The sequence below is a fragment of the Dermochelys coriacea genome, chromosome 5 (genome assembly GCF_009764565.3).
Source record: "Dermochelys coriacea isolate rDerCor1 chromosome 5, rDerCor1.pri.v4, whole genome shotgun sequence".
NCBI lineage: Eukaryota > Metazoa > Chordata > Testudines > Dermochelyidae > Dermochelys > Dermochelys coriacea.
The window spans coordinates 127,199,835-127,222,767 of NC_050072.1; the positions used below are offsets into that span (position 1 = coordinate 127,199,835).

A 22,933-nucleotide genomic window follows, 5' to 3' on the forward strand; every position below is an offset into this window, starting at 1 on the left:
GCTCTGCTTTAGCACATAGCAAGGCATTCTTCCCTCTGATCTTCAGACAGTTTGAATCTGTAGCGTAGCCTAAAGAGAATGCATCATTGTGATAGCTGGAACAAGAATGAAGAGTCTATATCCAAATACTTCTGCATCAACAATAGTTTGTTCAGTGTTCCGAGGGAAGCAAGCCAGCTATTACCAGCATGTCAGAACAGTGGTCCCCAAACTTTACCTCATCCCCCCTTACCATGTCTGCACCCCCACTCCCTGGAACTGGAAGCAGGAATGCGGCTCCAGGAAAGCAGGGTGGGAGGGAAAGGTTATAGCAACCTCCTCAATGTTCCTCTGCACCCGCCCAAGGGCACATCCCAGTTTGGGGAGCTGTCATAGAAAAGTCTTGGCTGTAGGAGTGTTCTAGATTTTTGACACAGCTCTGTAGAAGCTATATCTTGGTCTTGCATCCACCAGGAACACCTAGTAATTCTTAATATTCTCCCTCTCCCAGGTCTGATTGACTCAAGGTCAGGCTGCAACTGTGTAAGATATGCAGGGCTATGCCTAATGGTGGCTTTCTTCCTAGCCCAGGAAGAGTTACTGAAAATGCTTAGTTACTGTCACTTTTCTGCATTTTACAAAATATTTTAGCAGAATTCTTTGCACTGCTCTATGTACATTTACAAAAACAATCCCAACAAATCCTTCTTCCTTTCCACTGCTCTTTGGATTTAAAATTAGAGTCTACTTGTATCACCATGATTCTACGTGGTATTTTAGAGAGAGGGGTAGCACAGAATCAGTCCACCCTTTAGCAATGATTAACGCAACGCACTGTAAAGGCAACATCTGCCTGAAGAGCTCTGGGCAAGCTCAAAAGCTTGTCCCTCACCAACAGAAGTTGACCCAATAAAAAGGTATTGCCTCACTCACCTTGTCTGTAATAGCACAACTCTACCACCTTGTAACTATTGAGCCACAACAGCTACCAAAAACTTTAGCCTCCTGTAGGTTTGCTTAACCAGTTGTGCACGTTTGAAGTTTTATAGGTCAATCCAGCAACAATAGTAATAGTATCCATAGACCAAGACTCCAGCAATATCCCCAATGTCAGTTTGAATTGCTTAGTTACTGCCTCTGCACCCACCAGTATGGAATACCTCTAGATTGGGTTGGATTGAGAAGTTACTGGAATCCCTGATATAGCTCGAAGCTTCAAAGTGCTATCACTCCAGAATCAGAAAGCATGCACATAATTGTTAGCCATTACTAAGGCTTAGTAATGAACTACCATATAATAAAATTTTATATGAGTTTATAGTTTAAATCCTAGCATTGTTGGCTTAACATTTATTGAAGTCAATCCTATTTTGTTCAACATAGGAGCGTATAGTTTAACCGGTAACCACAGCTGTGACTTAGTTAACGATCTCAATAAATCCTATTTAGACAGGAAGAGAATTATGCAAATGAATCATCTGTTTTCTGCCCACCATGTACTTTAACTAAGACAAGACATTGTAAAGATGATTTTTGGTATTAGAAAATTAACTCCTCTTATTTGGACCTTAATTTTATACCCAAGAGAGGAGCCCATCTCACTATATTTATAAAATGTTTATTTCAGAAAGAAATTACATTGCAGAATACAAATAGTTGAAAGTTCATACCCATATGAGACAGGGACATCTAGAGACAGCAGTTGATATACAAAGATACATGATTAAGAGACAAGGACAGATAAGTTTGTCACATTTATTCACAAATTAGTGTATTTAAAAACAGATGTTCTTCGAACAATTTTTAGATGTTTAAAAAAGTTTGAGGCAGTGTAAAACCACCCTTACTTAGGATATGAATCCTCCATCATTTACACCTTGCAACTAGATAGAATATCTTCCACTAGTCTCTTGTAGACCCATGCATCGCCTTTAAGCCGTTGCCTCCTGATACCGACTACTTCAGATTTACTAAGCTGGCACACTTCTAGCTCAAATTGCATCGTCACTTTGCCAAAATCTGATTGTGTTTGACATTTCAGGGTATAGCTGCATAGACAAGGCAAGGAGAAATAGAATAGTCAATGAGTTGTTTTAATAATCATCAGAAGGTTAGCAACATGAAAGCTTAAGTGGGTACAATTAATACTTCCCACAAAAAGTAGCACATTGAGATTCAACAGTGTGGGCAAACAGCTCAAACAAGGTTAGGTGAAATGAAAGCTAGTTCCCTTTTGTAAGAGGATACCTTGTCTGCAAATGCTAATGCAGAGCACAAGGGCTCCCTAGCCACAAGAACTGCTGCCTGCCTCTCCTGGGAATTGAGATCTATGGCGAAGAATAGAAAGCGTGGGGATGATTTTATATTTCTCTAGTTAGACTATCTTCTGCAGATATGACAGCAACATCCCTCTTGTGAGGTTGCCCCAGCCTCCTGCATTAGGCTCAGACTGCAGACATCTTCCAGATGAAGAGAAATTGAGCCATCCTGCTCTCTGCAGATGCAGCACTGCACAGGGCCAACTACAGATCACCTCTTGCCAGTTGGAGGAGTGAAAGACCAAGCTCTGATCTTTGAATCACCAGGTCACAGAAGTTTGTCACTTTAATGCAGCTAAATGCATCTTCCTGAAACATGAAGTTGGACACTTATACGAGGAGGAGGATCTTTTTAAATGCCTTCCCTTCAAGAAGGAAAGAGCATTTTATAAACAAATGCCTAGCATCGACCTGAGTTATGATCCCCATTTTACAACACTAGGAAATTTCGGTATAGACACATTCAGTCTTTTGACCAGTGTCAGTTAGCAGCAGAACCAGGAATAGAGTACTCCCTAACCACCAGACCCTGCAAGTTAAAGCACATCTATTCAATGGCTTGCATTGTACAGACAGGTAGTAAGGCTCACATTGTGTCAGCTAGGATTTATAGTATTTTAAGTGGTATTATATGGAGGTCACAGTGATCTCCATCATGATAGCACTAAACTGCCTTATCTCAGCTAACAGCACAGTATCAGAATGAATCTTTACGGTCAATGAAATCACAAGAGATAGGATTAGCTCAGTTTGCTCAGCTTCTTTCAAGCAAGTTGCTACAACATGCATGACAGATCAGCACAGGATATTGACCATTAACATCCGTATGCGAGTTAAGGAACTTTACGGGTACATTTGTTTTGCATCAGATAGACAATATTTACTACATGGATGTGTCTCGTGGTCTAATAAGAGATATAATATTTAACAAGAGGCAGTGAGGGGAATGAAGCTGAATGCTTTGCTTTAGCAAAAACTAGAGAACAAGCTACTTGGGCAAAGACCAGCTGGAATTAGTTTTGCCTGACATTTTACTTACCCCTTCTGTACATAGTCAACATGTTTCTTTGGGAGGATGGTAATTATTTCATTCAATAGCTGGTCTGGATTCAGTAGTTTAGTTGTGGTCACATTGTAATGAGCCTGAAAAAAAAGTGTAATAAGCTCAATCAGAAAGACAAACTTGTTTTTAATATTTACACCAAACACCAGAGGTTCTGTGGCAATGGATGTCTTAAGAGGTTACTCACCTTATGCAGTAACTGGTTTGAGGGATGTGCCTCAAGCCCTTGATTAAAGGAGGCTTTCCTGTTAGCCAGTTACCCAACAGAGCTGGGGATGAAGGATTTGGGGGGCCCACAGCTGGGGCTCTGGAGTGGGGCCAGGGATGGGTGCTTTGTGGGCTCATGCTTACTTTGGACAGCTCCTGGTCAACGATGAGGCAGGCTTCCTGCTTGTCCTGGCACTGTGGACCATGCTGCACCCTGGGAGCAGCCAGCAGCAGGTCCAGCTCCTAGGCTGAGGTGTGCAAGCAGCTGCCCAAGGCTCTCGCCTGCAGGCACTGCTCCCCCTTCCCCCCAGCTCCCATTGACTGGTTCCTGGCTAATGGGAGTGTAGAGCCAGTGCTTGGGGTCGGGGCAGCGCATGGAGCCACGTGGCCTCCCCGCCTAGGAGCCAGACCTGCTGCTGGCCACTTCAGGGGTGCAGCGTGGTGTCAGAACAGGTAGGGACTAGCCTGCCTCAGCTAGGCAGCACCGCTGATGGGACTTAACAGCCTGGTTGGCAGTTAGTGTCAGGTCGCGACACACAGTTTGAAAAACTATTGCTCTGTACAACCATGTGCTGCACCCCCAGTGTACATAGGGCTGCATGGGCAAACTGCCCTCAGTTCTTTGAGCATCCAACCATAACCAGTCCAAAGCAGGAGGGAGGGAGGGCAGGTAGTAGAGCACCCAAAGGTGATCATATGCCCCAAGTTGTAAGGGTACCAAGTTGTGTTCCTTATCCTAGTTGCACTCAGTGATGTGTGTTATCAGATATTGTTGGAGCTGGTCAGACCGAACATTTCATTGATTTTTCCCCCCCACCAGTCTAGGGAGTTCACCTCGAGGGGAACTGTGACCTCTTTGTCCAAGCTCTGTCTGGCTGAGGAACAGATTCTTCTGACCACCTCTGAAAGCAGTGGAGGCATAGTCCGACAAGCTCAGTCGGAAAGGTGCAAGCTGCCATAGGACTTGGAGCGGCTAAACAGTTCTTTACTGTAGGACGGGGCTTCCTTAATTGTCCCAACCAGATTTGGCAACAGTTATGAATCCGTCTGTGGGAAGGCAGGCCCTGGCTGCCAACAAATCCATATATACCCTTATGAATTGTATTCTCTCTATAGGGGCTAATAAATGATTTCTTAATGTTTAGCTGGAGAGCAAATTCCTGGAAGAGAAAGATGTCTGCGTGGAAGTTCAGTCCTTGAATAGCCAGTTGTCGAGATACAGGAAAACTAGAATTGCTTCTCCCCAAAGATAAGCAGCTACTCCTTCTAGAGCTTTTGAAAGCACCGTTGGGACCAAAGGTAAGTACTCAATGTAAAATGGCTCAGGCCCATGGGGATATGCAAGTATCCCTATAGCAATACAGGCAAAATAGGTATACTGTAGGTCAAGGGCTGACAGCCAAGCTCCTGCCTCTAGAGAAGGGATGAGAGTTGCCAGAGTTACCATCCTGAATTTGAGACTTCAGTCTGATTAGTCATAGTAGATCCAATTTGTGATTTCCACCCTCTGTTCTTTGGCATGAGAAAAACACTTTGGGTAAAACCTTTTCCCCTTGTGAGGGATGGGGCCAGTTCTATTGCTCCTAAATAAAAAGGAGGGAGTGAACTTCTTAACTCAGTATATAGTCTCATGAGAGGGGTCCCTGAAGAGGGATGAGGAAGGGGGAAGAACATGCAGAGGATTGTGTAGCCTGATGTTAACCTCCATGACCCCCTTGTCTGTAATACGATACCAGGTCTATTGGAAATGGGATCCAGAAATGGGGAAGGTGGGCAAAAGGCTGTAGCTTGCAAACTGAGGGAGGAGTCAAGCCCTTGGCCAACCCATCAAAGTTGTTTCAGTGATGACTGGGTACTTGCTGAAAGAGGTTAAGCAGCTCTTTTGCTGTGGAATTGGTCTTTCTAGCAGATTTGGTGGTTCTGTGAGAGCCAGAGAAATGACCCAAGTGCAATCTCTAGGCAGTTTGATACCCACTAAATCTTCGTTTGTAGGGGTATGATACACCCTTCCCCCCCCCCCCCCAAGACCTCAGTGTGGTCCTGGAGTCCTTCAGCATGTGTGGAACTCATCCCTAGTCTCCAGGAGGAGCTTCTGACCATCAAATAGGAGGTCCTCAGCAGTACTCTGAGCCTCTCTAGGGAAACAGGACAACTGGAGCCACAGTGCCCTGCACATGACAATAGCTATGGAGATAGACCTTGCGGCAGCATCCAAGGATGCTTAGAGAGAGAGAGAGAGAGAGAGAGCGCGCGCGCGCGATTCTGGCTCTTCTGACCCTCCTTAATGATAGCTTGGAAGTGTTCTCTAGGCTCCTGTGTACGGTGCTCAGTAGAGGTTGCAAAACTTGTTGTAATTCATGAAGTCATACTTGGCCACGATCACCTGATAGTTTGTGATCTGAAATTGGAAGTTCACAAATGAGTACGCCTTTCATCAAAAAAAAAAAAAAAAAAAAAAAAAAAAAAGTAACTTCTTCTGGTCCTTATGATAAAGGACAGGCTTGGAGTAATGCTGTTTACCCTGCTTGCTTACAGCATCCACCAGGGAATTAGGTGAGGGTTGGAAACAAATTGAGTCCCTTTGGGGAACATATTTTTTTTTATCAGGTCACTTATTAGTTGGTGGGATGGTTGCAGGAGTTTGCCTCAGTCTTTGCTAGATCCAAAAATACTTCATTAATGGGTAATGCAGCCCAGATAGATGTGCTGCAGTTAGCACCAGCCAGGAGCTTGTGTTGAGAGTCACCCTCCAGATACCTCTTGAGGAGGTCAGCCAGCCACCCTCTTGACAAGGTCCTGGAACTGACCAATTATTGGCCATTGGTGGTAGAAGCATAACTGCATTGTCTGGAGAAGACAAAATAGGGATTTGAGGAGTAGCCTTTGTCTGAGATTGATCCTGCTTTGAGCAGGGGGTTGGACTAGATGACCTCCTGTGGTCCTTTCCAACACTGATATTCTATGATTCTGCCTGCCCTACCCTCCTGTTCTTCAAAGGTCTCTGTGTTGAGGTGACTGTCACCCTAGTCTCCCAGTGCAATGGAACAGGTGTCCAGCAAACTGCTGCTACACCACCATCCAAAGATCCCATTATGGGCATTGGGGAGGCCCATACAGGAGAGGACCCAGGACCAATCCCACCATCCCTGATGTGGATGAGAGATGTGGAGAGTCCTTGTCAAAGTATGGGTTTTTAGAATGAGGAAGAGGGGAATCCTGCACTGACTAGGAGACAGATTGTTTCCTTCATCTTCCTTTATGACCTCTCACAAAATAGAAAGAGGCAGAGAATCCTGCAGCACTGGGAAGCCATGGTAATCCTGAGACCCTGGTCTCTGTACAGAGTTGTCTGGTACTCATAAGCAGTGGGGACTCTGGCTCAAACACTGACAAGTCCCTGGAGTAGCAAAATTCCTGAGGTACTCTTGGTACCGACAGCAATTGAAGTGGATGGTATCATTGGTCTGGAGCATGCAGGTACCAGCAGCAAAGGTCTGGTGCTTCAATTTTGTTGGTGCCAACAGAGCTCAGTGGAAAGACACTACTGGTAAGACTGATGCAGAGGGAGCTGATCTAGAGAAGCACACATCCTGGACCTTCCTAATCCTGTAGACTATACCAGGTACCTGCTGGAGCGAGGCTTCTCTGAAGTATTCCAGGATCTCCCTGCTCCGCTGGTACCAGAGGAAGAGTCTTGCCTGCATGGTATAGTGTGAAGAAGTCAATGTCTCCGACACAGACTTAGTAAAAGATTGGGATCTCTTCCACCACAAGGAGCTAGCTGCCAAGACTGAGCTCCTCTTTGGAGCCAGAGATCTTCCCCTTCTTAAGGGAGACTTTAGCAGACATTAAAAGGGCATTGGATCTGTCTGGAGACAGATGTACAGAGGGTCTAGATTTGAGAGCCAGGAGGAAAAAAAAAAAAACCTTACATTTGAGAGATATGGGATTCTTGCAAGCAATGGATACACTTCAAGTGGCCATTGCTGATTAGGATAGCCTCCCAACAAGAGGCACTGTTTGAAACCTGGTGAGCTAAGCATGCCCAGCCATGCTGAATAAGCTTCCCAGAAAAGAGTGGGGAAATGTGGGGGTGGGGGGAACCACACACAAACCTCTCACTACTATAGAATTAGTTAGATAGTAACAACGAACACTAATAGAAATACCAACTAACCACCACCAAAACACACCGAGGCACACTCAAGACAGACATGCTAGTGCTCTGGTTCAGGCTGAGGCGATAGAGAAGGAACTGAGGGCAGTTTACCCAGGCAGCCTTATGTACCCTGTGTGTGTGGCATGAGGTAGAGCACATGCGCAGGCTGAAGAGACACTACTAATGGAAGATTTTGATTAGGGGCTTGAGATGTGCCTGTGCACCTGAAGTGGAGCACCCATAGGGACACTACTTGAATTAATCAAACTAAGCAACAGCAACAAGGAATGCTTTGTTCCAACAGTGTCTCAAGGTCAGACATTGTTACAAGATGGACAGAAACTTCAGCATTGAGGAAAATCAACTCTCCCTGTTATCAGGGAGAAAGGGTGAGATCTTCATCCCTGCTCTGGTCCTTTTACACTGGATCAAAAGGCCTAGAGTGGCATAGAGGGCCCCCCCCCAAAAAAACAAACGAACAAAAAACAACCCTGTATATGGCAGGGGAGGATTCCCTAGTATAGGCACCATGGAGGACAGCCCTAAGGTTGTCCTAAGACGACTTCATTGCAAATCCTGGTGTAGGTGGCCTGTCAAGGGAATGGCCACAACTTGCAGCACTGCAAGGATTTGGAGCAGTGCTGTAGCCCATAGGACAACCTGTGAAACTGCTATAACTTAAACACTTGGGACCCAAGTTACCTTGGTGGGGGTGGGAACTCTTCAATCCTGGAACAACCCAAGATTGGGAAGTGGGGGAGGGGGAGGGCTGGGGAAAGAAGTGGCTTAAAGCCACCATAGGACCCTTCCCCTGGGCTGCAAGTTGTGTACTATGCCTCTAAGCAGCACAGCACAGAAACTCATCCTTGGAGTATTGGAGCCATTTTAGCTTACATGTTTTACCACTGTACATAAGGGACTTGTATCTATATAAGACAGGATATCCCTTTTCAAAAAAGACTCCTATAGCCACACGTTAGACATGTACACTGTATGCAGTATTATTCCTACCAACTGTAAGGTGGCTGTACAAGCACTTTGTCTATGTCCTAAAAGATTACCTTTAGATTTCCAAGAAGCAACTGGAAGTTAGTCTGGAACTGGGAGGCCTAGACATGAAATCTAATAGAAGCCAACTCCCTGCCAGAGCTTCTCCAGGAACTTTAAAAATGGAGTATCTTGCATTGCTCTACTCCAAAGCATTCAAAGTTACCTGCAAAACTGCTAGGGTACCGCAGGCCTGAGAGACTCCATGGCAGAAGCATTTGGAGTACAGACTTGGCATGCACTTGCCTGCTAGTACTCAAGTTTCTGTATTCCTAGTGCAGTCTAGACTCCTATCAGATGAGTCGGCTCATAGCCCAGTATGTCGTGGACTTGTCAGCTGGACTTGTCAGAGGATGACTGACAATATTACCAGTGCCATTTGGCAAAAGCTTTCTAGACTGGAATGTGGTGATAGCACTGCATTAACTCCAGTTCCATCAATTCTTAGAGCTCAGTTTTCTTGTCAATAACCAGCTTTTACAGTTAGCAGGTGGGCAACAAAAAGTGATTAAGGCTATAGAACAGCTTCCATATGAGGAGAGATTAAAAAGATGGACTCTTCAGCTTGGCAATGACAACTAAGGGGATATAATCGAAGTTTATAAAATAAATAGTGACTGCATTGAGAGTGTTCTATACTCCTTCACATAACCCAAGAACCAGGGTCACCTAAAGAAATTAATAAGCATCAGGTTTAACTAACATAAGGAAGTACTTTTCCACAGGTGGACTGTACGTTGTGTGAAGCTCTGCCAGGGGATGTTGTGAAGGCCAAAACTATAAGCAGATTCTTAGCTAAGTTAATGGAGGATAGGCGCATCAATAGCAATTAGCCAAGATGGTCAGGGATGCAACCCCATGCTCTGGGTGTCCTAAGCCTCAGATTACTAGATGCTGGAAGTGGATGATAGGAAACTGATCACTCACTCAATTTGCCTGTTTTGTTCACTCTGGCTGAAGCACCTGGTACTGGTCACTGTTGGAAGATAGGATACTGGGCTAGATGGACCTTTGGTCTTACCCAGGATAGCTGTTCCTATGTGCCATTTTCTTGATAATGGCCAGCTTTTAGTCAGCAGGTGCCTCAAGAAGTAATTACAGCTAAAGACATACATCGCTTATTTGATTAGACTTGTTTTAGGCCTCAAAAAAGCCTCACCAGTTCCAGAGTTATGAATCAAGACAGTTTTTCCTCCATGCTCTGTTTATATGAAATTTCCAGTGTATTCTAAAACTGGAAAATTTTCTGATGCAGCAGCAGCACCACCACCACCACAGACTTTAAATATGTTTTGTACAAGTCACCGTTTGATACACGCAAGTGTCCGTTACTGCGCCACTGAAGTTTATTGGCATTATGATAATTTTGTAGAATTCAGCCACATTTATTCTTTAGTTTACCTTTAACATAGATGATACTATATTAGTGCTTTAATGGTAGCGTATACTGAAAGCCCTACAAATACAAAAAATGGATAAGCTCTCATGGAGAGAGTATTAAGCACGTATACGCCCAAATAGCTCTTGGTCTTAAGAGCCCAAGAGGCATCCCAACAGCGTTTGAGATTTATAGTTCTCTACTCTCTTCAACCTCACCTTAGATTTCCTGCTTGGAAACCAGTAAGAACCAGAGAAGCTACCAATATCAAGAGTCTGAGTGGACTGAAAATCAGACAAACAACTGAGTATGTTGGCAGCAAGCCACTCATTTGGACTCACAGGCAATACCTAAACAGTCCGACACCTAATGAACTTTTGATACATTAGTTGGGGATAAGATTTAAGATGTACACTTACCAATGACATTTGATTACAATGCCCTAGAGTACTAGAAACCCTTTTGTAACCTAGGGACAGTCAGTTCATTAAGTCCAAATTCTCTTGATTCCAAAGACTCTAGTCACTGTCATTGTTAACTTCCTCTACCACCACTCAAGGTGACTATCTCCCCTTGAGGATTTAAATAGCCGAGACAGAGATCAGATTTCATTGAGCTGTCGTAAGCTACTTTCAGATAGGGCCACTTGTATCTAGGCTTTTATACCAAGATGCTGGCAAGAATGAATTTTGAGCAGGATCCGGAGGAGTCTGACTGCAGCTGCATTCCCTATACAACGACAAGTATAGATCACCTGGAAGGGAAGCAGACTGCAGTGATTTCCACAAAACCAACTGGCTGAAATAGTTGGGTCAAACCTAGCCCGAGCCATGACTAGCAGAGGCCCTTGGCAATAAGTGGGGCTTTTGTAGATTTGCTGCAATACTGCAAAGGCACCTGCACTTTATTGTAGAGGCAGAATGGACACAGTTCAGACAACCGAAGTTCAAAACAGTGATGTGGAGATATCATTGACTTTCCCAAGAAGAATACATCTCCTTTAAATAAAAGGAGATATCCTAGCAATCTTACCTTCAATTTCCTTGGGCCATCTCTTGTGGATCCTTTCCTTTTGCCTGGTGTTAGCTTTGTGATCATTTTATCCAGGCCTCTTTCCAGACTTCCAAACATTTTGGCTCTTTTCTTCTTTTGGCCGCTATCCACGTGAACTTGATTAAGATCCATGTCTACTGAGCGACACCTGACATATTAAGAGATTAAAAAAAAAAAAAAATATAGGCCTTCTATTTTCTCAGTGCCTGAAAGTCAGTCATTTCAGATGCATCACTAAAGTATTACCAGAACCCAGCTCTGTATTTGGAAAGACAAGTGGAATATATTATAGCTAAACTGAGACTAAGAGGATGCTATGGAGAATTACCATTCAATAGTCATTTGGGATTTAAATGGAATTGTGTATAGAAAATAGCTGCCCTCTGGGGCACTGGAATAAGGGTGAATTTGTAATTATGGAAAACAAGAATATATCTAAGACTACTGAGGTGTGTAATTTTAAACTCTTCTGCCTTTAATATTTTCCTACTGTGTAGGAAAGAGGTTTGAGGGTTTTTTTAAAAAAAAACCTCAAGACAAAGAAAGAGTAGGTGCTGTTGTAACAAGCCTTCCTAGTCAATTGAGGATTAAGGTAGTCCAGTTTTAAAGTCAGCAATAGACACGAACAACTATATACTTACCGTCTTTCTGGGCTAATGACTGCTGCAGCCATTTCACTTGTACTTGCTGGACTTGTGGGTTTCTTAATTGGGGCGTCTTTAGCGTACTGACTTCTCTCTGCTGAAAAAGAGGACCAAAACCTAATTGGGTATGTTTTTTCGATCATGAAAATTTCTTGCTGCAGTCATTTTAAAACAACTCCCCCTTGTCCCCACCTTAACATCTCTGCAACATATAGAATACAGTAACTGCTTTTAAATAAGAATCACAAGGTACTATTACTCCATTATATATTCAAGATTCAGACTGAGTGAGGCATTTCTCCAGGGCACTAAGAATTGCTCAGACTTGGGGCAAGCAGTATAGTTAAGTTGTTAGAATATAGGATGAGGGTTGGATAAAACTAGCTTCTGGTCTCAACTCTGCCAGTGACTCAATGAATAGCCTTTGGCAAGTCACCTCCTCCATTTCCCCATCTGTAAAATGGGTATAGATATTTAAAGTACCCACCTCCTGAGGTTGAGGATTATGGTTTGTAGACACCAAGACCAGACATTAGTTACTTAGATTCCAGTTTGTACACTCTCCCCCAGAGTCCCTTCCCCTGCCTCAAGAGGGCTTTTGCATTCCTCCATGGGGTTTTGTATTCTAGGACTGCCATTTCTATCATTCAAGATTACCACTAATGTGCCTGGCATAGAGTCTAATCAGCATTTGTGGCAAGACAGCCATTTGTCTAGTTAAGTTCCCTGTTTGATACTTTTCACAGCCAGAGTGGGCAAATTCAAGTGCTTTCAGTACAGTGTTGTACTTCAATTTGATTTTGAAATCCAAGCTGTTAAGATACAAGTAATGCTTCTGTTCCCTTATCCCCACCCCATTATAGATAAAGCTAAATGTCAACTATAGTGATGCCTTTAATCCTAAGGAGACAGCTCTGCAAACTCAGCCTGGGCACCAAGGCTGAAGCCAGGTTTTTCTCCATCACACATTACTGCCAGTGATAAGTTATGCAGGCCAACTTTGACCCACCTGTGACCCCATAGAAGGCAGTGGGTTGTAGAACAGTTGCCTCCTAAGATTTTGGCAAGAGTCTTATCAGGCAACAGTAGCCCAGCCAAGCCAACAGGAGCAAACATTTCTCTATCTAAGAAAACAGGTATGCTAAAATACAGGGTGATCCGCTGATTAAAGATATAGATATATCTGGTCGCCTCTCTTCAAAGCAGAGCCACGCTGTGTGTAGCTCCAAGTCCAATGCATTTGGGGGCAAGAAACATTTAAGTTCAGCTCAACTCGGTGATCCCCTTTGGTTGAATTGCATATCCCATTCCTTCAACAGGAGTATTACTAGATCATTTAAGAGTTGCACTCAGTCTACTCTTCCCATAGAGTTCTGCAGAGCACAGGTCCTGAAATGGAAATGCAGAGATGCATTCAAATAGTTCTTTAAAATTCCAGTAAATGAACAAGGGAATTAGAAATCAATTAAATAAACCCTATTTGAATGTTTGAAATACATTCCAGCTTGCTACAGAAATGGAGTGAGATACACAGTAGCAATCAGGAGACCTTACTTCAGAAGTTTAGATCCTGTGTGCAGGTGAATGCAGGTCTGGTTTAGCAGGGAAGAGGAACTGCTACAACCCTGCCCAGGTTCCATTTTCCTTCAGGGATGAGGGACTGCATGGGATTCTTACTTTCCTTTCCACTCAGTTTGGGGTCAAGGGGAGAAGAGCAAATCCCTTCCTAGAACCAACAGTTGATCACTTTCCTTTCCTCCCTGTGGTGGCCCTGATCACCAGTATCCCTGCTGTGCCCAGCTGAGTGTCAGACTGGGAAGTAGTGAGTGATTTCTACAGGGCTGCTACAGAGGTCCAAGTTTTGCAGTTGGATGGGTACTCTGCCACTATTGCCTTGGAATTGTGGCAGATGCTGAACCCCTAGCTCAGACACGAAGTACCAGTAAATTTTAACCAGAAAAAAGCCTGAACAGCTTCCATCCAGAAACTGCTTTATGGCCACCTCTTCAGATTTTGTTCTGAACAGGGTGGGAAAAAAAATGAAACAAGTATTTAAATTTTAATACTGCTGTTTAAAATCAAATTTGAATTTATGGCAACCTATGGTAAAAGCCTAACCTTGCCATAATAAAAATGGTTCAAATATGTATATGGTGCATTAGTGAATCCTCAAACTTTAATCCGGTAAAGGCTACTTTGTTATGCTTTCCCACAATTCTGTGTGAATGTATCTAACTTTTGAGGTCAAGCATAAATATGGCACAATGCCATGCACTGCCTTAAGCATCTATATCAGCTTCAGTCTTTATCATGGAGTGCTGGTACTTCCTTTTTCGAAATGGAAGTATTTTCAATTTCTGAAGAAAAACTTGCCTTAATTACATTTTGGTTTCAGGTTAGCAGAATCACCCTGTTTTTTTCTAGGCCTTATGTCTGCCACTTATGTTTCCACAGAAAATGTAGCCAAAAGTAAACCACATACAGATTAGTTACTGTGCATCACTCGTCTTTAGGGTACAATCAAGTCAGTATAAAATTAAAGTCTGAAATACTCTTAAATGAGGATGTTCTGCTTGAGCATTGAGTCAAGATCCTTTGCCAGCTGAAAATCCTTGAAAGCCTGTAGAGAGCTACAAGAGGATTCTGAATTGTATTCCCTTGCACAATATGGAGCAGCACATTCACCTATTTTAAATACTTTGTTACACCTACTAAAAAGGGAGTCTCATTTCTGAGTTTTGCAAACAATTCGTATAGCATCAATGGGCAATAGCACAAAGATTTCTAGTAGGTTGAAGAGGAAGGCAGGATGTCTATAAGATCTATCATTGGTATGGATGTAATAGGAAACTGAAAGGGACATGGCTGGGTGAGAGGCCAGTTCCTTGCTCACATGCAATCCCATCTTATAACTTGTTATAAAGCTATATCTTAATCCTGGTTAGGCTGTTTGCTCCCATTATCCCCATTGGAACGATCTGTAGACTAGTTGGGGTGGAAAGCTTTGGGCAGATTGCTTTGAAGAAAGCCATAGGAGTACAACTCCAGAAAGAACAGAGCTTTTACATTTTTGACTAGTCTAGTGTAAAGTGTCTCCATTGCAATGTTTGGATTTGATATTGTGCTAGTGCATGACAATCTGAAAGGGAGACTAGATCAGGGAAGAGGAAGGAAACAGATGTATTTTTGTAACCTAAAAAGAAGTGATTTGAAGCCCAGGAAGAGGACTTACTGGAAATACTCCTATCTCCATTCAAAACAGTTATCCTGAGGCAACAAAGAAGGGATGGGAGATTGCCTTTCACGCTCTTCTAGTATCTAAGTTGTAATGTGCCAGTCAGTTGTGACTATACACAGTGGAAACTCTTCAGCTAGTTGCTGTAAGTGTCTAAGTACATTCAAAAAGTATACACAATCCTGCAGTGACAAGAGGAGGAAGAGAAGTGACATGTAGAGCAGCACATAGTAAGCTAATAGTAGCACTAAGATGCACTGCCTCGGTGTAGTGTGGTCTAACCTCTTACAGCAAGAGGTTGTATAGTCTAGGATCACAAGATGGAATAAGCCATCCAGGAACTCTAGTAGGTATAAGTTTTAGCTAGAGTGGAACATTTTCCGCTATACAAACCCTAAGCACCACACATACATAGCTAATGGAAGTCTAGAGTAAGACACACCTGTGGAGGGAAGTTCTTGATTTGGGGTGGTTTGCATCCTCTTCTCCTTCTGGCTCTTAGTAAGAGGAGTCTTTGGTGCAGGAAGCACAAATGGCTTTTCATTCTTGATAGTAAATGCCAAGTCAGAATTCTCTTTGTTTTCACTGTTCTTTGATGCTGCTCTTCTTGCCACTGGAGTTGGAGGTGGTGTAAATTCTACACTATCCGATGGTGTCTGATACTTTGAATGCTACAAGAAATTTGATTAAGGGAGAGTGATGGTGAATTAGCTCTGGACAAAGTTAAAAAATATTGCCAGTATACTGACTACACACAGTATATATTACAAGGGTCAGGTCAACATAGCTACACATGCAGCCCAGTGCTCCAGACTTCTTCCTCTTGGCCCACACAGCTAAGTCACTACTTAATCTCTCCCTGAACAAAAAAAATTAAACCCTTTCTATCGTGTGCCCTAATCCTCCTTAGTGTTTTCAGCTTCCCACCCTGGCCTCCCAATCCCAGATTACTTCTCTCCAACCCATCCACAAAGTAGTTAAGTTTCTAGTGTAAACATGCCCTTAAGTCTATCTATGTTAAGTCTACTTGCAACCACTGCAGTGGTTCATGTCCACACCACTGACAGAAGGAGGATAGTGTGTGTCCTCATTAGGAGTACTTCCACTAACTTAAGAGGGACAACATGGGGGAAGAGGGGGGCTGAGAGCCTGACTGCTTCCCCCCCCCACCCTGTTTCTGGCCACATCCTCATTGCCAATAATGCCAGCCTCATCATCCCCTTTGTATCCTTCCCCACTTCTGTTTCTTCTTCTGCACTGTCCCTACACATAAAGTGAGCATCAGGTCCCCTGCCTCTCCTCATTAAAGTAAAAGAGGACCCACAAGCTAGGAAAAGGGGTTACAGTTTATGGTAATAGCCATCTGACAACCAAAGGCTCTTGTGTCTGTCTTAATTTGTAAGATCTTCTGGCCAGGAACTCTTATGTAGCACTAAGTATGGATATTGATAAACATAAACGCAGTGTGTATTAAAAAAAAGCAAAAAAAAAGTTAAAGAGGCAGATTCCCTTTAATTAAGAGCAACTGTTTTAGGTAATTGTAATTCATCAAGCACCTGCTTTGTTTTGGGTGTATATAGAGCGAAGCCTGCAAATGGAGACTCCTCATAAAGCACATCTGAAAATTCCATGGATCCAAATGCACAGGGTATTTCCCTACAGTCTTCCATATCTTCATAAGTCAGGTTCTTTTTAGACTATTTAAAAAAAAAAAAAGATTCCACTGAGACATGAAGTGAAAATTTTCACCAGAAGAATGTCATTACTTTTAGAGTTAGTTTTAATAGTTATAGCTTTGCCCTTTAGAGTTTCTAGTTATGAGCAGTATCTCATGGGAAGTTCTCATTCAGGTCACTTGTCATCTGAAAATAGTGTTTGGAGGGCTAAGTCTGCAATGAAAAATTTAATAAGCAATGCCATCAGATGAAAGCACCAACACACACAAGGAGCCTATGCATCAAGTGCAGAAAAAATGCAACACCTGCCATTGATTTCTACAATCAAGCTCCTTAGTTTGCTGCCACACTAGCAAACACTACAAAAGTGGTCCCATGAAGAGATGCAAAATATATACAAACCAAAAAGAAAATATAGTGAAGGAATATGGGAAACAGCTGGTTAAAGTCATATTGCATAGGATGCCTTGGAACAAATAGTTATGGGAAGTCAACTATTTAAAGCTGAGTACATCAGCAAAAACCTTCACTTTCTGATGGAAATGAGAAGGTTTCAACTGATGTCAAATCATACAGGATTATCTGCCAATTCTATGTGCAGGCTCCTTCAAACTGCCAGAGGTCAGGAAGAGTTTGCTTCCATGTTTCTGTATGCTGCAGCCTTAGTTGCTGCCATTGTGTAGTAATGTCATGGCCCACATCTTTTAAAGAGTGCCTGCATTTGTTTTCTCTAGGGGTCATTTCCTGCTGCGCTACCTTCAGTTTAACTAGTGGCATGTTATGCTACTCAGGGCAGGTCTACACTGCTAGTGCAGACTCTGCCAATGGGAGAGAGCTCTCCTGTTGGCATAATTACTCCACCTCCTCAAGTGTGGTAGCATGTCTCCCGGTGACATACTGCTGTCTACACTAGTGCTTAGATTGGGGTAACATGTTCTTATATTGGGGGGGGGGAGGAGGCAGCGGCAGCTTTTCTCCACCCCGAGCGACTTCAGTTATATCGAAGTAAGCACTAGTGTAGACCTGCCTTAGTTTTGCAGCAAGTCAGATGCTTGTATTGCTTTTTGTAGTAAGAGGGGCAGAAATAATACCCCTCATGGTCCAAGATCAAGATCCCTGATCAATTCTCCCTTAAAATCAAATTCCAGTTTTACAAAGTGTGAATAACCTTTAGCATCACATGGTAATGTCAGGTTTAGTATCTAAACTAAAAATAAAGTCAACCCAGAACAGCATTTCCTCCAACCCTCTGCTGAACCTGTTTAGCTCCAAGCTTTAGGGAACACCCTCCACCCCAATGAAATACTAGTAAAAGTCTCGCAACAATTTACATATTTAATTTCTAATCCAGAGTGATTGGACAGGAGATGGTTTTCAATATATCCCTTTGTGTACTGAAGAAAACTCATTGGAAGGCCTTGTTTTGTTATGTACCACTCCAATGAAATGGCAAGCAATAGTCAGCTATCAGTCCTCAGCTGGAAGGGATGCCATTATAAAAAGGAACGATCGTGTTTTGTCTGGAGACAAATGGCTTTTGGCCAGTGGTCAAGGATATTGACAAGATCAGATTTTTTCATTACTGTTGAAAGCCAAAGTGTAGCTTTCTGCTATATGACCAGATGTGCCACTGATGATTACTATAAAGACCTTATCAGACACCTGTTAACAGCAGCCAAGAATACAGTAGCCAGACTCTAATTAAAATTATGTCCCATTACTCCATGAATAGCTGAACAGGACCTGAACAAGGAGAAAGTCACTCCATTATAGAAATGTTTCTATAGGTCACTGAAAAAAAAAAAAAAAAAAAAAAAAAAACAAAAACAAATTACAGGTGGCAAATTTAAAAGCATTACCAGAAAAGAGCACTGTCATTCCAGGCAGGATTTAGTTAAGTAATTCTTTAGGAAAACCTGTGTACTTCAAGTTGCTTGTCATAACAGTTGATTATGTTCAAGCCACTAACACCACAGACAACAAAAAAAATCCTCTAAATTAAGAAGTCCTGCCAGCTTAGTTTCACAGACAGTAGGTCAGCTCCCTATGCTGAAATGGCTGATCAATAGATCTTCAGATGGTACATTTGTAGGGCACTTACGGTGCAGAGGCACTGAGCGGTTAAGTGTATCCCCAGCGTATCATAGTGGGACTAATGGGCTGTGTTACAGAAGGGATATTTGAGGTATCTGGCTCATCTCTGATGGATTGCTCTTATTGTTAATGGTGGTGTTTTGCCAAGTCTACTTTTAAATATCCCAATAAGGCTTCCATAACTTATCCTGGAAAAAAGTCTCCAGGGTAACAGATGTGGTCAGGAAGGTTGCCTTCTCAGGTCCATCCATTCCCTTGCCTCATCCTAACGAATCCTACATTTGAAATTTATACCTTTCAGTGACAAAAACTGTTATGCCCACCTATAACCATGCTAACCATATTATACATATTTAACTCCATTATTCTTCATACCTGCTCTCAAGCCTGTTTGTAGCTGACCTTCTCATTTGTCAATGCAGTTTTAATAAGGGATGCCCTGAATACAATATTTGAGGAACAGTTGCACCCCAATTGTTAGGAAGACTGCCTCTTGCTTTTTGCTCTTGACATGATGCCTCTTCATGTGAAGTCACAACAATCTGGAAATGTTTTCCTAATAGTAAATTTTATATTAGAATAGATGCATGTTTTACCCTGGAGTTTATATTTCTACTATAACCACCATTCCTGTCTCAAACTGGGAATTTAGTAGTTTTCAATTTACATTAAGTCAAAAAGTGACTGACCTGATCACAGATATGGTACGTATATGCACATAGGTTTAGCAATTGAGAATTGGGAATTACAGAACAGGCCCAGAGACTTAAAGCAGAGCACAAGACTGGGATTGTCCTTTAGAGGAGTTTTTAAATGTATGAAATATGTAGCTGTAGGACTGACTGCTCACGAAAATTGAGTTTCAGAAGCGCAAGTTTAAATCTTTAAGGAGTCAAGTACACAACTCTTTGGAATCTGCAGTTTCAAATGGCAGTAACAAGTGATCAGGAAGTAGTAGTTAAAATAAACTTTGTTTGGCGGACACAGAAGTTAGACACAAAAGACTGATCATCATCAATAGGGCCCCTCCAAAATGGACTCTGAATTTGGGTCAATTTCACAGTCATAGGATTTTAAAAGTTGTAAATTTCATGATTTCAGCTATTTAAAATTGAAATTTCAGGGTGTTGTAATTGTAGAGGGTCCTGACCAAAAAAGAAGCTGGGGGGGGGGGGTGTTGCAAGGTTATTGTGGGGGGGGCGGGCAGGTTGTGGTACTGCTATCTTTACTTCTGTGCAGCTTCTGGCAGCAGTGCTGCCTTCAGAACTGGAGAGCAGCAGCTGCTGGCCAGAAGCCCAGCTCTGAAGGCAGAGCCGCCGCCAGCAGCAGCACAGAAGGATGACATGGTAGGCTTTTGCCTCCCCTACTTCTGTGCTACTGTCTGCAGAGCTGGGCCCTCAGTCAGCAGTCGCCACTCTCCAGCTGCTGAGCTCTGAAGGCAGCAGGGCAGAAGTAAGGATGGCATGGTATTGCCACCTGTAGCGGGGTGGTTACCCACTCCTGCCTGTGGGGCTTAAAAGCCAGCCCTAGGAGAGAACCAGGGCTGAGGGTAAGAAAAGCTAGGCTGATTGGGGAAATGGCTGCAGCTGGGCCATGCCCCGATCAGGCAGCAGCTGGGCCTATAAAGGGGCTGCTAGGCTGAAGCTTAGCCAGAGTCTCTCTGCATTCAGAGAGGGAAGGGCCTAGCTGCAGGGACCTGAGGGAATACCTAGATTGAAGCAGGGCTGAGGGGGAAGGCCTTGGGAGCAGGGGAGCTCTGGCCTGGAAACCCCCAGGCTGCAAGGCCAAGATTAGGGCCGATTAGGTACTGGGGTTGCAAGGGGGCAGCCCACAGGTAGACAGAGGCAGCTGGTCCAGACCTCCTTGCCTGTGATGAGTGGCTGATATGCTGCAGTCTGCCCGGGGGAGCGGGGTTAAGTGATGACTGGCAGTAGCCAAGACTGAGGTGGAGTAATGGGGGGGTTCCCTGGGGAGGGGAGACCCTCAGGGATTGTTGGGGTTTACTGCCGGGGCAGCACCCCAGTGGGAGGAAGCACCGGGTCCTGGGATGGACTGGGGCTAGCGGTAAGGCAGATCACCAGACAGCAGAGGGCACTCCAGAGGTTGATGAGCTAATTCCCAAGGACAACCAGCAGGTGGTGCCACTGTGTGAGTCTGGCTCTATTACACCACCCTTTACTTCTGTGCTGCTGCTGGTGGAGTGCCACCTTCAGAGATGGGTGCCCGGGCAACAGCCACCACTCTCTGGCCACCCAGCTCAGGTCATATTGCCATTCTAAAATAACCTTGTGACCCCCTGCAACTCCCTTTTGGGTCAGGACCCCAATTTGAGAGGCTGGTTTCCCCTGTGAAATTTGTATAGTATAGGGTAAAAGCATGCAAGAGACCAGATTTCATGGTCCAGGATGCATTTTTCATGGCTGTGAATTTGCTAGGGCCCCAATTATCAGAATACAAGCTGTCAAACTCCAAGTTAAATTGAATATAGCCTTTTATCACCCTTTATACAAGGTCCTGGACAGCTGCCTGAAGATGAAGTCCATCAGATCAATAGAGAATCAAACTAAGTTTAAATAGTCAAACTCCATGCCAACTTTGGACATTTAAAAGTAAGGGCCATTTGTAAGTTTATTTCAACTACTGAAATAGAACAGTGTGGTGGTGGTGGTGGTTTCTTGGGACACACCCATGAAGGGCTTCACTAGTTATCACTGTATTCTTTGAATTGCTCTCAAATACAGAAAAGCACCAGTCTAGTCTTTGGGTGGGTGCAACTGCTCACTTCCCCATAGGGCTGTAGTACACCAGTGCCCAAACACTGAACTGGTACCCTCTGTTTTTATGTCAGGAAGAAATTACAATTATAAATCTGTAACTATGTACCAAGAGAAATTTAAGTAGAAACTTCTGTTCTTTATAAAGCTAGGAAGTGACTAGATAAGAGTTTTCAGTGACAGCCTTAGCTTATTTCAATCCATGAAAATGCAGTTGAAAGTACATGTACTTTATATAAGGTTTCATGTTATGAGACCAGAGCAATTTAGATTTTATAAAGTCCCTTTTAAATGGCATCTTATTTTTGAAGGCAGTGCAAAAGCAAAACACAGCATTAACATGGTACAGTACTGAGGCCTACAACTTACCTTCAGTTCTCTGGATGGCATGATGCTAGTGTGTTCTACTGCTAGAGAGGGAAGACATAGACGGACAGGCTTACCATGAGCCTTCTTGGATTGAAGCAAGAGGTATGTTGCAGATATTTGATCGTATTTCCACTAAAACCAAGAGGAATTTGTCAGAATGCTACTATTCAAGAGAGTCATGTTAAAACACTGCTTTAAGTTACACCTGTTCTCTTGCACAAAGGACAATCTACCTGTTATGGACTCTTCAGGTCTATGATCACACCACAGTAATTCCATAGACTTCAATGGAGTTGTACTGGTGTGGAGGAGATCAGAATCAGGTTGTGGTTATTATTCTGCCACCCTTCTTGCAAGCAAGTTGGAAATGTGGTCTAGAGATTATAGCAGAGGCTAGAGAGTGAAACCCCTGCCCAGTTAAAATCAATGGCAAGACTCCCAGTGAATTCAATGGGGCCAGCGTTTCAGCCAGAACATCTTGGTTCTTTTCCAGTTGTCACTGAATCAATGTAGGACCTCAGGCAAATGGAGTTGTGTCAGTTTCCCATCTGAAAGATAAGTATGTCCTTGCTAGCCTCCCAGGATGGGGTGAGAGATTAGGCTTACTTTAGGTTCATTAAATCCTTTTAAAAGGATTTAAGGAGTGCTATTGTCAGTGCATCATTTGTGTATCCTGGATGAACAGAGCTACTTATCTTAATAGCCAGAGAACCATGATGTAATCTCTGAAGTTAGGTTTCAGCTGTAGAGCAGGAGTAAGTATAGATGTGTTAGCAAGCAGTTCTCATTCCCCCAGATGTGGGTCATACTAGCTGCATACTATGCACAATTTCCAATCAGGAAGTTGGATTCTACAACTGCCTGGAGAACTGCTATTCCCTCTGAAAGAGATATTTCAGCATACCACTAGATGCAGTGACATTACATATGAATTTGG

At 43.3% G+C, this 22,933-nt stretch overlaps 1 protein-coding gene across 2 annotated transcripts in view; it reads right to left on the bottom strand.

The window, feature by feature from the left end:
- Positions 1–1,581: 1,581 nt before the first annotated feature.
- MELK (maternal embryonic leucine zipper kinase) overlaps positions 1,582–22,933 on the bottom strand; it is a 39,396-nt gene continuing 18,044 nt past the window's right edge. Inside the window, exons 12-18 of one of the 2 annotated variants that reach the window (XM_038402399.2) lie at positions 21,997–22,128; positions 16,640–16,780; positions 15,526–15,754; positions 11,846–11,945; positions 11,184–11,352; positions 3,337–3,440; positions 1,582–2,027 (exon numbers count right to left, since the gene is read on the bottom strand). In XM_038402399.2, coding sequence (XP_038258327.1) covers positions 1,850–2,027; positions 3,337–3,440; positions 11,184–11,352; positions 11,846–11,945; positions 15,526–15,754; positions 16,640–16,780; positions 21,997–22,128 — 1,053 coding nt within the window. In that variant the 3' untranslated portion in view covers positions 1,582–1,849. The remainder of the gene's footprint in view (positions 2,028–3,336; positions 3,441–11,183; positions 11,353–11,845; positions 11,946–15,525; positions 15,755–16,639; positions 16,781–21,996; positions 22,129–22,933) is intronic. The other variant, XM_038402400.2, reaches the window with a different exon arrangement.